The sequence below is a fragment of the Medicago sativa genome, chromosome 6, assembly GCF_051527215.1.
Source record: "Medicago sativa cultivar Bolivia chromosome 6, Bolivia_mono, whole genome shotgun sequence".
NCBI classification, from domain to species: domain Eukaryota; kingdom Viridiplantae; phylum Streptophyta; class Magnoliopsida; order Fabales; family Fabaceae; genus Medicago; species Medicago sativa.
This window is the reverse complement of record NC_140754.1, coordinates 20754401-20771416: the sequence shown is the minus strand read 5'-3', so window position 1 is coordinate 20771416 and position 17016 is coordinate 20754401. Positions and strand designations below refer to the sequence as shown.

The 17016-nt window shown below is 33.9% G+C and overlaps 1 protein-coding gene across 5 annotated transcripts; it reads left to right on the top strand.

Annotated features, from left to right (window-relative positions):
- The first annotated feature begins 348 nt into the window (after positions 1-348).
- EMB2247 (protein EMBRYO DEFECTIVE 2247) lies at positions 349-16529 on the top strand. 5 transcript variants are annotated; one of them, XR_015013673.1, is made up of 27 exons: positions 349-679; positions 2331-2421; positions 3028-3154; positions 3712-3795; positions 4841-4935; positions 5455-5546; positions 5807-5860; positions 6924-6976; positions 7069-7136; positions 7454-7529; positions 8201-8284; positions 8862-9010; positions 9098-9215; positions 9322-9438; positions 9943-10163; positions 10837-10926; positions 11461-11572; positions 11780-11890; positions 11996-12133; positions 13032-13082; positions 13160-13272; positions 13351-13504; positions 14502-14606; positions 14683-14804; positions 15094-15166; positions 15301-15467; positions 16010-16529. XR_015013673.1 is itself a non-coding variant. In XM_085716783.1 (27 exons), exons 5-27 carry the CDS (start codon positions 4899-4901, stop codon positions 16136-16138), a joined length of 2406 nt encoding a protein of 801 aa, XP_085572909.1. In that variant the 5' UTR covers positions 349-679; positions 2331-2421; positions 3028-3154; positions 3712-3795; positions 4841-4898; the 3' UTR covers positions 16139-16529. The 5 variants fall into 5 exon arrangements, 4 of the variants coding, with proteins under 4 accessions (XP_085572909.1, XP_085572907.1, XP_085572906.1 ...); XM_085716783.1 differs by having other exon boundaries at positions 5455-5538; positions 14703-14804; XM_085716781.1 differs by having other exon boundaries at positions 14703-14804.
- The last annotated feature ends 487 nt before the right edge of the window (positions 16530-17016 follow it).

Sequence of the window (17016 nt, the reverse complement as noted above, 5' to 3'; positions counted from 1 at the left end):
ATCGTGTATTTAATGACAACAAAATCCATATTTCTTCATTTATGGCAACAAAATCACATGAATGAACTCATAAAAAGAATTATGTTTAATTCCTTAAAAGGATTAAAGAATTAAATTTAATTAAGAAAAGTTTAATTTAAAGAATAAAGAGAATTAATGTTTTTTGTAAAAAAAAAAAAGGTTTGAGGATTCCTCGTCAGTTAACTGCCGAAGTTTTCAGATTTTCTCAGGAGTTTACTGCCGAAGTTTTCCTCGGAAGTTAACTGCATCCGGTTTCATAATTCGACAGTTAACTACCGAGGAGGCATTTTCGTCTTTTACTAGTGTTTCTCAGCCTAACAAGATGTGGGGGATGGATACAGTTTGATTTCCCTCCTCATCCCTCTCAGTAACTCGTCGTCCCACTGGCTTTGCCTCCTTCCTTAGCCGTATCTCATTCTCTATCAACAATACCTTCTTCTTCTGAACTGAAAAACTTCTTCACTGAAACAAACACTAACTAACTAACTATAACAAACCATGTCTACTACACTTCTCTCTCTTTCATCTTCTTCTTATCCATTCTCCATTTGTAACAAACTCAACCCTCTTCTCTTCTACACCCGCCGTTCTCTCTCTTCTCCTTCTCGCCGCTATCGTAACCGCTTCGCAACCACACCAATGCGTCTTCTCACAACAGGTTCTCTTCTTCGCTTCAATTCATCTTCCTCTTCAATTTTCAGTTTTTCATACACTTGTTCATTTTCGTATATAAACATAATTGAAATATTCGTTTATCGCTGTGAATGAGTTTTTGCTTTTGAATAAGTTAGGGATCGTTTCGAATTTGTATTGGATAGAGGTTTTTGAATTTTGTTACTTCGTGTTGTTCAATTTTCACTGTTTTAAGCACTTTATGCTTGTATTTGCATGAAATGATTGAATTATTAGTTTAATTAAGTGTGTTTTTGATTTTGAATAAGTTAGCGATTGTTTGGATTGAGGTTTTTGAGTTTCGTTATTTTGGTTGTTTAAATGTTACAAGTATAAACACTTTATGCTTATATTTGCGTAAAATAATTGAAGTATTAGTTTAATTGAGTGAGATTTCGCTTTTGAATAAGTTAGAGATAGTTTGGATTGAGGCTTTTGAATTTTGTTATTTGTCGTTTAATTGTTACAATTATAAGCACTTTATGCTTATATTTGCATAGAATAGTTGAAGTATTAGTTTAATTGAGTGATTGGGCTTTGGCTTTTGAATAAGTTAGGGATTGTTTGGATAGACGTTTTTTGAATTTCGTTATTTTGTTTGTCATTTGTCGCCATTTTAGACACTTTATGCTTATCTACTCGTGAAACAATTGAAGTATATTGGTTTAGGGCCTGTTCTGATTGACTTATTTGAGTTTATCTACTGACATAAGTGTTTGGTGAGACTGTTTAGGTGAACTAATGAAAACAGATTATGACATTGTTTGTAAGCTGTTTTCACCTTTTTCGCAAGTCATCCAAAATAACTTATGAAAACAGATTATAGCTTATACAAAAATAATTTTACTTTATTGTATCTTTGCTTACGATAGAAGCAGCTTATACATAAGCGCTTATCATAAACGCTTGTGCTATAAACTGCAAATAAGATGTTTATCCAAACACGTCCTTAATGCAGTGAGTTTTTGCAGGGCTTGTTTGGATAAACGTGTTCAAATTTAGTTACTAGTTTTTTGTCTGTTTGGTCATGCAGTGACAGGAATGAATTTTGTTGTTTAGTTACAACTGAGTTGAATTTGAAGTGGTTTATTCACGTTAAAGTGAGTTGAACGATAAGTTTTGAATGTAAAAGCCAATTCTAGAATCAAAAGCTCAAAATTCTAGCTTCGCATTAGAATCAATTCCATTTACAAACTCAATTCTACTTGGAGATGTCCGAACATGTGAATTCGACCCGTCTAGAATCAATTTTGCCCCATCCAAAGTTCAAACCCAACATGCACCTTAATAATTACAATAATTATGGGTTGTGTTCGACTATTACTAAAACGACACCGGATATGATTGACACGTAGATATTGATAATACTGTAAGAAAATAGTAGTGATTGAATATAACTAAATGTGTCTGTATTGTGTTGGATACCAACACTTGTTGGACATTGGCATGTCTCGGATATACTAGACATGCCGTTAGTCTGAAGTGTCGGTCTTATATATGTTTTTGGGTTGAAAATTTCTATATAATAATGAGAATAAGATTTTTGGTGATGAAAATATGAACATAACGATATTTAGTTGGTTTTACAGTAACTGGAGTTTTTTGTTTGTGATTGTTTTATGTCTTCAATGTTTCAGTTGCTACTGCTTCAGAGAATAATGGTGTCTTTACTTCTCCTGAGATAGCCAAAACTTTTGACTTTGCTGCGGAAGAACGCATATATAATTGGTATGTTTTTTTTTATTTTTTTTTATATAAAGATAAGTGTTGGTATGATTTCTCTTTTTTGTGTATTTTTGATTCAATGTATATGTGCTCCAAGCAAAATGGCTTATTTTCTTAGTTTTTGCAGTAGAACTTTAGTATTGCGTGATTAAATTAGCTAAAGTGAACTGTTGAAGCTAGAAAATGGGGTTTAATAGCTGAGTGGGTGATATGCATTGTATTTGTTGCTATTAATGTAAGAGTCAGAAGTGTGTCAATGGCGTCTCGAGAGAGTATCAAAATTCATTTTTTATTTATTTAGTTAGATTTTTTTAATTTTTAAAAATGGTATCTGATATGGCTCTGACGCGTATCTACGAAATTAAGGTTTATCAGTGCATCATAGGTTGCTGACAAGAGGAATAAAATGTTACTGTATATAACATTGTGCAATGCATCTAAATTAATTAACCCTTTTCTGTTTTATGTGGGTATAGCCTGTCTCTGATTATATTGATAAGTTGTTTTGGATCATGAATGAGCATTTTGAACTCATAATTATGTTGTTTTTGTATATTTTGTGTTGTTGTAAATAATGTTTTAAATTTAATTATGATTATTGGATGCTAGGTGGGAGTCACAAGGGTATTTTAAGCCGAACTTCGACCGGGGAAGTGATCCTTTTGTGATATCAATGCCACCTCCCAATGTTACTGGATCTTTGCACATGGGGCATGCAATGTTTGTGACCCTTGAGGTTTTTTCAGTTTTTTTATTATTTTTCTATTTCATTTCATGTATGTTATTACATACATATTCATGTATCTAGATGGCTGGATGTATCATCATATGGTTTAAATGTTTCTAAATGTTGAGACAAGACGTATAGTGGTAGAGATATACCATTTGATTTGATGCGTCATCTTGCATGTTTGTTTTTGTAATATTTTCATTGTGGTAAGTTTTCATTTTTATTTTTATATTATTTCCAAAGGTAATTGTAACAACGGATTTTGTTCTGGGGCATTTTAAAACTGTTTGATGTGATTCTTCTTAAGTCATGAAATTATGGGGTTAGCTGCTTGTTATTTATGTGAATACGTTTGGTATTGCATTGGGAAAATAAAAGCGATCTTCCTTCCTTAGCTTATGTTCCTTTCTGTCTGTTTGTCTGCATAATGATGTTGTCTGTCTTGTATGAAGTATCAATAATGTGATTTATTAATTGCTATTGAGATGTTAACATTTTTTTGTTACGAAATTTCACGTCACTAAGATATATGTTTTTATTTATTATCATGCTTTTTCATCCAGGATATTATGGTTAGGTACAATCGCATGAAGGGAAGACCAACACTTTGGCTTCCTGGGACTGATCATGCTGGTATTGCAACACAGGTTTGTCAATTTCAAAACCCCAATATTATATCAATTTTCATTACTTACTGAGAGGTAGCCAACTACCAGCAATATATAGCCGACCTTAGCCTACACTTAGTAATCTTCATCTGCGCTAACTGCAACTAACTTTCTGAGTTAGTTAAACCTGTACAATCAGCAGCTGTTACATATAACTATTCGAGAAGAATTCTCACACACCCCTGCATAAGCGCAAAGAGGGTGAGAAACATTAGGTAGTTCATGCACATTGAGTTTGTCCTTGAGCTGGAGAAATATGGTAGGAGACAGACTATGTCAGAGAGTAAGCCCACCATTGATCCTGGGCTAGAACATGATGTACAATCAATGTGCATTAGTTCATATTAAGGTGGTAGATTGTGCAAGCATATGTTGGAAATTCTGCCTTCATTGCGGTCTGCCCCTAGCCGCCTAATTGCGGCATTTGCATTGCCTTCATTCCAGCTTCCAACACCTTCAATGTGTTGGATTTGAAGGGATGGATTTAGTCCCCAAGCTTTATGAAACACTCCATACACATCCATATCTCTAGGAAAGATCTGTTGTTGGTTCCCGCATCAGGTTTCCGCTATCGGGCCACTCGGGTCACACTCAAGATTTCTAGTCCTTGGCGTGAGGGGTGTGTTATAGAGTCCCACATTGGATGAGAGATGACTTGAACATGTGTTTAAAAGTCGGGCTTTTCTCACCTTACAAGCTGGTTGTGTAAGGATGAGTTAGGCCCATTACAAAAAAACCTATAGCATGTAGTACTTGATTAAGGGACACAAATAAACAACACTCTGATTGTTACAATACAGTCTTGGAGTGAGGAAAGGGCACTGATTGTTCTCAAAGTAAGGTCTGAATCCATAGTAAATCAGCAGTGGCAGCTGCCAAACTCCTGGATTCATCTTCAGTATCTGACCTTATTATGCAGTTTCCTTTTGTTACAGAGAATTCTATGCTTCTTGCATTTTCTCTTTATATCTTTTAAGTTGAAGATATTAGTTATCCACTCTTAAATTTGGTCTCCTTCTACCAGTTGGTCGTGGAAAGAATGCTAGCTTCTGAAGGAATCAAGAGGGTTGAAATAGGTAGAGATGAATTCACAAGAAGAGTTTGGCAGTGGAAAGAAAAGTATGTCTTCACATCCTTGTTTATCTTCCTGGAATCTACTTTTTTGTTTTTCCACAGCCAATGGACCGCCCTTCTTAAAACAGGGAAAAGTAGAAGGGTTTGAAGCTTACTATTGTTCCTATTATTTATGTTAAAAATTTAAATCACAAGAGATTAGAATCTGGAATAGTGTAAAAACTTAGATTTATAAATTTATAAAGAAGATAAATGATAAAATCTGAGACTTGAGAGGCCTCTGTGAAAGCGGTCCTTTTATTTCCATTTTAGCTCAAATCTACAATATACTTTCTCCAAAATCCATATAACCTAATGTCATAATGGTATAGTTTAGAGGAATATGCCATGACCTAATGGCAAAGGAAAATTGGAAATTTTATTGAACTTTTTGTAGATTTGCTTACATTATTTTTAGTTTAGATGAGTCATGACTAATGAGTGTTCTGCATCTTCAGATCATAGATATTGCCTATCATTAAATAACTATGTAGTGGTGCAATGATTTTTCTTTACTTTATTCAGGTATGGTGGAACTATCACAAATCAGATCAAAAGACTTGGTGCTTCGTGTGATTGGTCTAGAGAGCACTTCACCCTTGATGAACAGCTAAGTCGTAAGATAGTTTTCTACTAATTGGAACTTTAACTTGCTAGGAGAGCTTTTGTCCACATAGTTGAAAAGTTACGGTGATACAAATGAGATAATAAATATAATTGGTGCAGTTTTTTTTTTTTAACTTTTTTATATGCTATTCTTATCATTTTCCAATATCCATTACATGCATCTGAATTTGTCTCATTAATTTAAATCCAGCGTGGTTGCGTATTAGCATTTGTTTGTGTAACATATACTGATGGTTTGTAATTTCTGCAGAAGCTGTTGTCGAGGCATTTGTTAGGCTTCATGAGAAAGGCTTGATTTATCAAGGTATAGGCTGAAGTTACATCCTTCCACTATAATATATATTTCATTTGGCATTACACTTTGTTATACAATTCCATATTGCTCGAAACTTTTGAAATATTGGATGGAGTTTGTAGTTATGCTTAGTCAATTTTGTACAAGGAGTCACGTGGAAAGCTCTAGTTAATAATGGAGTTTCTGTTCAAATGATATAACATATATTTGATCTGTAAAGGGTATCAGTGTCAAGCCGTCAGCTAGTGCGTGAAAATGACTTTCCTATAACCATTGGTTAGAACCAAGGGTTGACTTTGAGTCGGTATATATTTACCTTGGTATTTGATGTACTTAATGGGCATGCCCATGAGTCTGTACCTTGATATGTAGAGATATTACTCGAACAAGAAAACCAATTTCATGGAGCAATTTTGTGAACATGCGAATCTGCCTCCCCAATGTGTTTGAAGAGCTTTAAGCTGAGTGATGTACTGACATTTGACAAGTGTTAAGTAGCGAAAATAGCAGTGTTATAATGCTACTGTGTAGCGGATTTCGCTGAGTCCAATATGAAAATTGCTACGCGATGCAAGTTTTGCTGTAAGGAGCTAAGGGCAATAATAACGACTGCTGTAGTGTTTGCTTGCAGTTATGTCGGACATAGTAAGCATAGCGGGAAACATATAATTTTTTGTTGTTTGTTTTTATTTTTTTTTACTAGTTCTAAGAACAAATTGCAATAAATAAAATTCATGAAAAATATGATATTTCATAAATATGAAGACAGTCACTGCAAATTACTTAACGCAACAAACATAGTATAAAAGTACACTCCTGCTCTTGCTATTATTAGAGAGGAGTCAAAGGACTGGGGGAAAATAACTGTTTGAACTAAGAGGACAAAATATAGGAGAATAACATGTCATAGACAAAAGATGAGCACAATAGAACAGTAGAGTTGGTGAAAATAAAACAGAGTAACCCAAAAAATGGAAGAGATAATGTTGAATTTTGCATAGACACACATGTTATATTCATACTTCATATTATATAGTGCTGTATGTAACACTCTGGCTTCCTTGTACTTCAGGTTCATATATGGTAAATTGGTCACCAACTCTACAGACTGCTGTTTCCGACTTGGTAAGCAGTTTTTTCGTTTTGATTGTACTCTTGTTACTACTTAATTCATATAATTTTGGATATTTTTATTGAGCCTTTTCTTTTATGCTTAGGAAGTTGAGTATTCAGAAGAATCTGGATATATGTATCATATTAGATATCGCGTTGCTGGAGGTTCAAGGTACATAGTGGATGTGCTCAAAATTATTCAGTGTTTCTATGTATTTTTTTGTAGAAGCATATCATCTGAAGCAACCTTTAAGCTCATGTTTTGATTATTTATATTTTTTGGGTAGAAATTTTGATTAGATTTTTATTTATATGTTAAAGATTCAATTAGGGTTTTTCTATCATGTGCAAATTTTCACATGTTAAAAAGTTAAAAATAGCAAGTTTGTATTGGAACTTGTGCATTTAATATTAAACATATAGCTACGACACGTCCAGAGACTCTATTTGGTGATAAACATATATCAATTAATATTACTCATTTTATAGGGACGATTGGCTGACTGTAGCTACGACACGTCCAGAGACTCTATTTGGTGATGTGGCATTGGCAGTTAATCCAAAGGTAGGATAGAATACTTGCTTCTTAAGGTGTTGTGCCTTTGGATAGAATTTGATACACATGAAATGAAAATTAGATTGTGTTTCCATTGGTAATTGAAATCCATTCACTTGGCCTGCTAAGACAGCACGTGATACATAATTAAACATTTATATTGCCCAGCCCTCCATAAGAAACAAACATGAAAGGAAACATGTAAACATTTACATTGTTATATTTTCAGTACTCGCCAGCATAATATTTCCTGTTATTTTTATCTTTTTTTTTTTTTTTTTTTTTTTTCTTTCAGTATTAAGTTTTAGTATACTGACTGATTCCACAAATGAATGTGATTCACCAAACCAACAAATGTATTTCTCCAGAATTTCTCATATAGCAAGAACAGCCCTAAAAAAATTGCAATTACTAATTTCTTTGGAATTAATCGTATTGAAGTGCTAGCATTAGCCGTTGCATGATATATATTTTGACCATTTATTTTTAACATTCGATTATGTGTGTGTTTGTCTACAGATGTTAATTGAAATATAATTAGAGAGAAGAGATCAATAAAATAAACTTAGATTGCATATATAATATTATTGAATTAGTTTGCATATATAATTACTTTGAATAAAATAAACTGTTTTTGTTGAAAGGATGACTAATATCTTGTATTCATCACTGAATTGTAGGATGAACGTTATTCAAAGTATATTGGTCAGATGGCAATTGTGCCTCTGACATTTGGACGCCATGTTCCTATTATTGCTGACAAGGTATAAATGTTCCAGTTTATTTAACTGGTGTATATTTTAGTTATTACTGTAGTGCGTGAATACACATTTACACGGATTTCATGTGCTTCAATACACATTTACGCGGATTTCATGTGCTTGAAAATTAGAACAACCCATCAATTGAGTCCCTTAACTACTGCCGACACTTCAGTTTAGTCCCCAAACTATGTAACTATATTAAGTAGTCCCTAAAGTATCTGTCAATTTAGTCTCTGCCATTAAGATGTTAGGACTAAATTGTCGGATTTTAATATAATTTAAGGACTAGATCAACCAATTTCATATAGTCTAAGGACTAATTATATTTATATAGTTTAGGGACTAAATTTGAGAGACGATGATAGTTTAGGGACTAAATTGATGGTTTATTCATAAAGTAATCTGTTTGAGTTGTTTTCTAAGTCTTGCTGTGATGTTCAGCCCTTGGGCCATTTTATCATAGGTGTTAAAGGATTTATTTTACTGTATTGTTCTAGTGATTTTGCAGAAGTTATTTGACAATGTTAACGTAAGTTTCACGCCGTTAGTTAATATTGATTGGTGTTGTGTGTCACAGTATGTTGATAGAGAGTTTGGAACTGGAGTTTTAAAAATTAGTCCAGGACATGATCATAATGACTATCTACTTGCTCGAAAGCTTGGTCTTCCAATACTTAATGTGATGAATAAGGACGGCACATTAAATGAAGTTGCTGGCTTGTACAGGTATTTGTAGGAATTTTTTATTTAGCTGTTGAAGATTTAGCAAAATTATGACTATTACATGAAGCTAATCTCCAAATCCAATATCAGCGGTCTTGATCGATTTGAAGTCAGAAAAAAAATGTGGGCAGAGCTTGAGGAGACAGGGTTAGGTGTGAAAAAGGAACCACACACTTTACGAGTTCCCAGATCTCAGCGTGGTGGAGAAGTGAGACAGCATTTTTCTTAGTTAAGTTTTAGAATTATGAATTGGTATTATATTCTGTCACTGATTCGAATCTCCCACTTGGACATTTTCTTCATTTTACAATTAGGTAATAGAGCCACTTGTTAGTAAACAGTGGTTTGTAAGTATGGAGCCTCTTGCTGAGAAAGCTCTTCAAGCAGTTGAAAAAGGAGAATTGACAATAATTCCCGAAAGATTTGAGAAGGTTTTTCCTCTCTTCTGTAATTTTCCCATTCCCACTTCTCTCTAACTTTCCCTACCAAGGTTTTCATTGTGATGTGACAAATCTAAAATTATAAATGGAATCATGGGTCATGGATTCGATACAAACTATCTAACCATGCTTGTTGGGGATCTATTTTTTCAATGCTTTTATTTATTTATATTTCTTCCACTTGCTTCTGTTCTTCTCTCCAGACTTCACTTACTCAATTTATCACTGGTGGCTCTACATCACAGTTATTATTATGTTTCCTTAAACAGATCTTTTCCACTTTAATTTCCTTTATTAGGAAAGATTCATGGTGTAGAGTTATATTATAGGAAAGTAGTATTAATAAGGATTAGTATCTGTATGTAAATTCTTATTCTACATTTATGCATCAGAACATAATGTCCAGTAAAATTACTTTTCTAGCATTATTTTGTTGATGGTATAAAGTCTTAGATTATGCCATGCCCTTTCCTTATAAACTTTATGTTCATACAGATTTACAACCATTGGCTTTCCAACATTAAGGATTGGTGTATTAGCAGACAACTATGGTGGGGACACCGGATACCTGTTTGGTATATTGATGGAAAAGACAAGGAAGAGGACTATATAGTTGCTAGGAACACTGATGAAGCACTTGAAAAAGCTCACAAGAAATATGGAAAGGATGTAGAAATATATCAGGATCCTGATGTTCTTGACACTTGGTTTTCAAGGTATTTTATATTAGATATATTTCTTTCTTTGAAATGTATTATATTAGCATCTTCAGACTAAATAGTATTTGTTGATGTACGTTTTTTCTAACCGGTGCTTGTCGTGTGTACGAGTATGGACCGAGTATAAAGCACGAAGTATTAAATATATATTACGAGAGCTGTTGTGTCTTATGCTAGCTATATCGACATGTTTTTCTTTTACACATTGTTCTGTTTGTGCTCCATAAGTAATTGTATATCTAACCCATCTAATGAGTAAATGACACAGGTAAGGTAATTGAAGTTACTAAAGCATCTCTTTTAAAGTCATGTTCTTTCTTCTATTTCTAATAGATGTCATGGCATAAATTTCCCTATATGTTGCCTCTTTACAAGCTCTACCATAGCTTTTTCCGAAAGAGCTCTACCATAGCTTGTTATTTCATTCACATTAAAGATTGTTTAATCTTTTAAAAAATGTTTTCGATTGGCTTTCTAAATACATGTTGCCCAAATCTTTCGTTAAAAATACTATGTATAATATTTTTTAGCAAATCATATAATGCAATTGATCTTTTTCTAAAAATTTATATGTAATGAAGAGATTCGTAAACCTAATGTCAGTAATCACGGCGCATTCTTTTACTCCTGTTAGTTGTATGGACTAACTAATTCTTACATATTTTATCAGCGCGCTGTGGCCTTTTAGTACGCTTGGATGGCCAGATTTGTCTGCAGAGGATTTTAAGACGTTCTATCCAACTACAATGCTTGAAACCGGGTATGTGATTACTTGGATTGTCAGTGTGACACGGTTGGTTTGGGGTGCCATTAGTAAGTTTATCATATGTAAGATGTAATTGCAATCTAGTTCAGGATGGGGTGTTTGATTTGTTTTCGGTTTTAATTTTAGTTAATCACTTTTCATTATGATTACAAAAATATTAATTTGTTTTCATTTTTTATTTTTGTTTCCAAAAGTTTTTCTCTTATGAGCCCAGATAGTTCATTTTCTAGGGTTTTATACACATAATGAAGAATTGATGTTGATGTTTTTGTAAATAAAATATATTCAATCTAAGTATTGTTCATAAAAATACAAAGTATAGTTCATACATTTATTTCTACGAGAAGGCAACTACTCTACCATTTGTTCCGTCCATGTGAATAATGAATGCAATTGCTTTTGTAGGTCATGTTTGTATTTTATCTATCGTAGCCTTGTTTAAGTATTGGTTTCATTTAAAATTATTTCATATTCTAATCCATTCTTTGTGAATATTCTTCCAACTTATGCTGAGTTTTATTTTGACAGGCATGACATATTGTTCTTTTGGGTGGCAAGAATGGTGATGATGGGGATTGAATTCACTGGGAAAGTTCCATTTTCTTATATTTATTTGCATGGACTCATCAGGGATTCACAGGTGACTTCACTTTTTTTGTGCATTTTGAAATTATCATGGTGTTAGCTTGACTACTTCATTTTATGTGAAGAATGGTGATGGTTTAAACTTCTATATGCTGTTGGTGCATCAAATCTTTCTTTTTTCAATTTTACTCAGCAACTGTTCCCTGTTTCAAATTTATGCCTTGTCTTTGGGCTCACTATGTAACGACTTTATTATTTTCAGGGGAGAAAAATGTCCAAAACATTGGGAAATGTAATTGACCCCCTTGATACCATCAAAGATTTTGGGACAGATGCTTTGCGATTCACAGTAGCTTTAGGAACAGCTGGCCAGGTTTCTTTTACCGTGTTCAAAAAATTGGTTCTTTTTTTATCCAATGAGGAAGTTGATTACATTATTGAAGACAGTGGTGTGATGGTTTTTCTCTCTTCAATTCAGGACCTTAATTTGTCTACTGAGCGGTTGACCTCCAACAAGGCCTTCACAAACAAATTGTGGAACGCTGGCAAATTTGTATTGCAGAACTTGCCTAAGGAGAATGATGTATCTGCTTGGGAGAATATACTCTCGTATAAGGTTAGATCCAATCTTAGCATCCAAAAGATAGATTGTTAATTTTTTCTCTGTCTTTTAATAACACATGTTTGCAAGGATGACATGTTAACTCTTTGTAAAGATCTCGTTTCTTGAAGAATTTCTTGTTACATAATTTTTTTTTTATTCTTTTCTTTTGATAAAGAAAAGATGAGGATGTTGTGTTGGATGAGTGGTAAGACTAGACGTGATAGGATTAGGAATGACACCATTAGAGAGAGAGTTGGGGTAGCACCATTAGTAGAAAAGATGGTAGAAAATAGGCTTAGGTGGTTTGGGCATGTAGAGAAGATCTGTAGATGCTGTAGTAGAAGAGTAGATCAGATGGAGAGTCAAATCAAAAGAGGTAGAGGAAGAGCTAGAAAAATTATAAGAGAAACTATTAGGAAAGACTTTGAGATTAATGAGTTGGATCCCAATATGCTTTATGATAGAACATTATGGTAATTTGATCCATGTAGCTGATCACACTTAGTGGGATAAGGCTTGGTTGTTGTTTTTCTTTTGATAAAAGACAAAATTCATTAAGATGAAAGGAAAACATAATTACAGAGAACGGAGGATAAGGGATACTTCTCTCGACTAAAGTACAAAACAGAAAGTAATAGAAAAAGTTATTAATAATCAGACGTCAAACACCCAATTATATCCCAATTCTAGTGTTGCATAACACCTTGTAAGTACTAGCATAGTCTAAAGTTTGGATCTGTTGGACTTTTTATTATAGTACTTTCAATTTAATGTGTTATTGTCACTTTAACGTGGAAAATTTAGTTAATAGTTTAATACTGCTTCTTCTGTTCATTTTAGTTCAACATCTGTTTAGCTAATACTAATCTACCTTTTCTCTCAACTAATACTTCCAATTTACTGTTCTCAGTTTGACACTGAAGACTCTGTACTTAATCTTCCTTTACCAGAGCGTTGGGTGGTAAGGAAATTTTGTTTTAACATTTTCTTATGTCACTATTTGGACATCTGTGTGATAATTTTACTTCCTCTTTTCAGGTTTCAAAACTTCACTTGCTTATTGAATCTGCTACTGCAAACTATGACAAATTTTTCTTTGGAGAAGTGGGAAGAGAAACATATGATTTCTTTTGGGCCGATTTTGCTGATTGGTATGTTGCTTTGTAGGGCTTTCTTTGCCTTCATTGTGAGTAATACTCTCTAAATCTTTTCCACTCTCTGCTCTTAAGGTACATTGAGGCTAGCAAAGGGCGGCTTTACAACTCTGGCAATGGTGGCAACTCTGCTGCTTTAATGGCACAGGCTGTTTTATTGTATACTTTTGAGAACATACTCAAAGTGCTGCATCCTTTCATGCCATTTGTAACTGAGGAGCTATGGCAGGTAAATATGACATGGCCTATACAGTACAGCACCAACAGATCAATAGGGATTCTATAAAACCACCCTATGCGGTGATAGTTACCGTACCAACAGACATAAAGATCTCTTTGTGATCCTTTCTCCTTTGTTACTGTGCCTTCACTAGGGTTGAAACCCTGGTTTTTCTCCGGCAGCGCATCCTCTGACAGTGTTTTTCTCCCCATTGGTCACACAATGACACAATTCAATTGTGTGCCCTCACTTTAGCATTGTCCATGCTTTCGAATGCTTGTTTTCCTTTGATTTGTGAATGCTTTAGATATAAAACCATTCACATGACTTCACTTAATACCTTGAGTTTTTGGATTGGTTGTTCATGAATCACTATATACTGAAGTTAGGCCTTTATGAATCATTATCTTACAAGCAGGTTTTGTAAGGTTGAGTTAGGCCCAACTTAAATTCTAAGAATGACCATATGGTCTAGAGGTTTAAGCTTGTTACCCCCATTACTATAAATGAAAGAAGTTAAATTTCAGTGCAAATTATGGGAGTTTGAACCTTGTTTCTCCCATACTCAAGGATTCCTTTTTGAAGGTATGGAAAGCAGGGTAGGAGATAAAACCATTTATGTACCTAAAGCAGTGCCAACTGAAAATCCAAGAAAAATCTAATTTATCTCAACATTACTTCAAATTCGGTTTATTTGTGTTTTTTATTTTTTGAGGGAGTGTTTATTTATGTTTGATCATAGAAAAAATATCTTGATCTTATCTTACAGTATTTTAGATCATCTAATAGGAGTTGGTTATTATTTTCCTTATTTGATTAGGATTAGGAGTCTAGTATTAATATAAATAATGGTTTGCTTTTACTCTTTTGCATCATAATATCAAACTAATCATAATTCAAAGCCTTGGATTCTTTATACTCCCTTCTTTCTTACCTAAAACCCTATATAACTTGAAAATTATAATGCAAGTTTTTCAAAGTTTCAATTTCTTTGTTTTGTCAACAGGCACTCCCTAGCCGGACGCATGCCCTTATTGTATCACCTTGGCCAGAGACCAAACTTCCAAGGTGTACGAGCTCTGTAAAAAAGTTCGAAAATTTGCAAACTTTGGTGTGTTTATCTCCTTATTTTCTTCTCTCGTCCCATTCACACAACTTTTTAACATTATTTAATGTACTTATGACAGCTTATTTTTTAATGTCTTAGGTTAGAGCTATCAGAAATATTCGGGCAGAATATTCCGTTGAGCCTGCGAAACGAATATCAGCATCCGTGGTTGCAAGCAATGAAGTTATTGAATATATTGCTGTAAGTGTGGTTTACTCCTCATTTCTCAGGCACTTTCTTTGAATTGGAATTTTTAAACCCCAATATGATTTTTTTCTTTTCAAATATAAACCTGCAAATTATTCTTTTGCTATTTTTCATTTTTTATCTCGCTGCAAATAACACTACCTGCCCCATTATTAGAGGCATCAATTGATTTCTAAGCAGTACAAGAACTGTGACCCTTGTGATAGAAGTCTTAGACTTTCTCTTATCCTTTTTCTCTTGGGATATAGTAAGTAATGTTATGCTGCATCATGTGGTTCTTCAGGAAGAAAAAGAGGTTTTAGCACTTCTCTCTCGGCTGGATCTACAAAATCTGCATTTCATGAATTCTTCCCCAGGTATGCTTTCGACTTCACTTTGTACTCCCTGGGTTAAAAGTGAAATGACGTTTCTGTTTTATGTATTTCTCATGTTAATTGTTAACTGGTCAATTAAGTCATTTATTTGGTGGATGTCATGTAATATCCTTCAGGAAATGCTGATCAATCAGTTCATCTTGTGGCTGGGGAAGGACTAGAGGCATATCTCCCTTTGGCCGATATGGTTGATATTTCTGCAGAAGTTCAACGTCTATCAAAGCGCCTTGTGAAGATGCAGAAGGAGTATGATGGAATGATAGCTAAACTAAATTCCCCAAAAGTATGAAATAATATATTCCTTACCTTCTGCACTATATAGACCTGAATAAACGGTTTTGTTCCATGGTCCTCCATATATGCTTTTTAAGTATTAAAATCAGTTTGAGAACCCATTTCAATGCACCGCTGATTAAATCTAGATGCAGACGGTATCTACTACTTTTATTGCTTGCCTTCCAAAAGCCATACGGTATCTACTATATATAGGAGTCCATGACCTGCTAACCAAGACAGACAATTCATAGGATTTTCCCTAAAATAAGCTAATCAGACCAATTATTATCTAAAACCACTTTTGTCTTAACCTTTATAAACACAAGAACCGCAGCTTCATTCTCAATCTGTTCAGAAATATAGTTCAGATTAGACTCAAATTCTCTACATTATTTTTGTCACCTTTTCTCATACTCTACGATTACTAACTTTAATAGTCAGAAAGATGTGGAGTTTTGCATTATACTAGAATAGTTTATGTGGATTCTTCTGGAATTTGTGTACAAAAGTAATCTGTGCCAATTAACTATTGTCTAACACTTTCTGCAGTTCGTAGAGAAAGCTCCGGAAGAGGTGGTCCGTGCAGTGCGAGAAAAAGCAATGGAAGCCGAAGAAAAGATTACTTTAACCAAAAACCGTCTTGAATTTCTGAACTCTAATGTTCTAATTTCAAAATAGGCCCATCCAGAGTTGCTACTTCGTTACCCTACATCAAATGTTGTGACTCGATATGGTTAATCACATCATAGCATCAGTTGCAGTAAATACTCTCTGCGGATCAGCAAAATTAATCACAGCTTTTCTGTTACGTATCACCATCACCAGAGTATAAATTTTTGAAAATGTTGGTTGCTTCAGATCATTGTATCTAGCATATCATCTTTCCCTTATGTGTTACAAAAAATCAATGGACAAGAATATTTTTTTTAGAGGGATGAATGAAAAGTCTTCACAGGATAATGTAACAATACCAATGTATTGTAAAGCACTAGAGTTAGGTAGGTATTTCTGGTTTTATTTTGCAGAAGTTTATATAGAGTTGGGTATTGCCAACTTCATTCTTCAGAAATTTCCCAATAATGTCCCCTTTGCCTAAATTATTCTGCTTGTGATTAACAGTTACTTTATTGGACCTCAATATTTGATTTATAATCAGGTGCTAGAAAGCACCAAGCAATTGCTGATGACAATGTTTTTGTGGTATTGTTTTCACTAGAAAATTGATTAAATACGTAATCGTTTGCAGTAGTTAAGCAAACACAAGAGAGAGGAGTGTGAAAAGTGAACACTGATGAGTGTAAGTTGCAGGCAGCTGCTTTAATCATAAAATCAGGTCCTTGTAAATTCCTCAATCTTGTGACTGAGATTCTGTTAGCGACTATAATGCTAATCTTAAATTGCTAAAACGTTGAACATAGACATGAGATTGGTTTTATTTTGTTGTTGATTGTTTTAAGTAAATCAGGAGGGCAGTAACTAAGAGGCAAGAATTATCTCCATTTTTTCACTCAATTACTAATATTTGAGAAATGAAATTTAACATGAAAACTTTGATG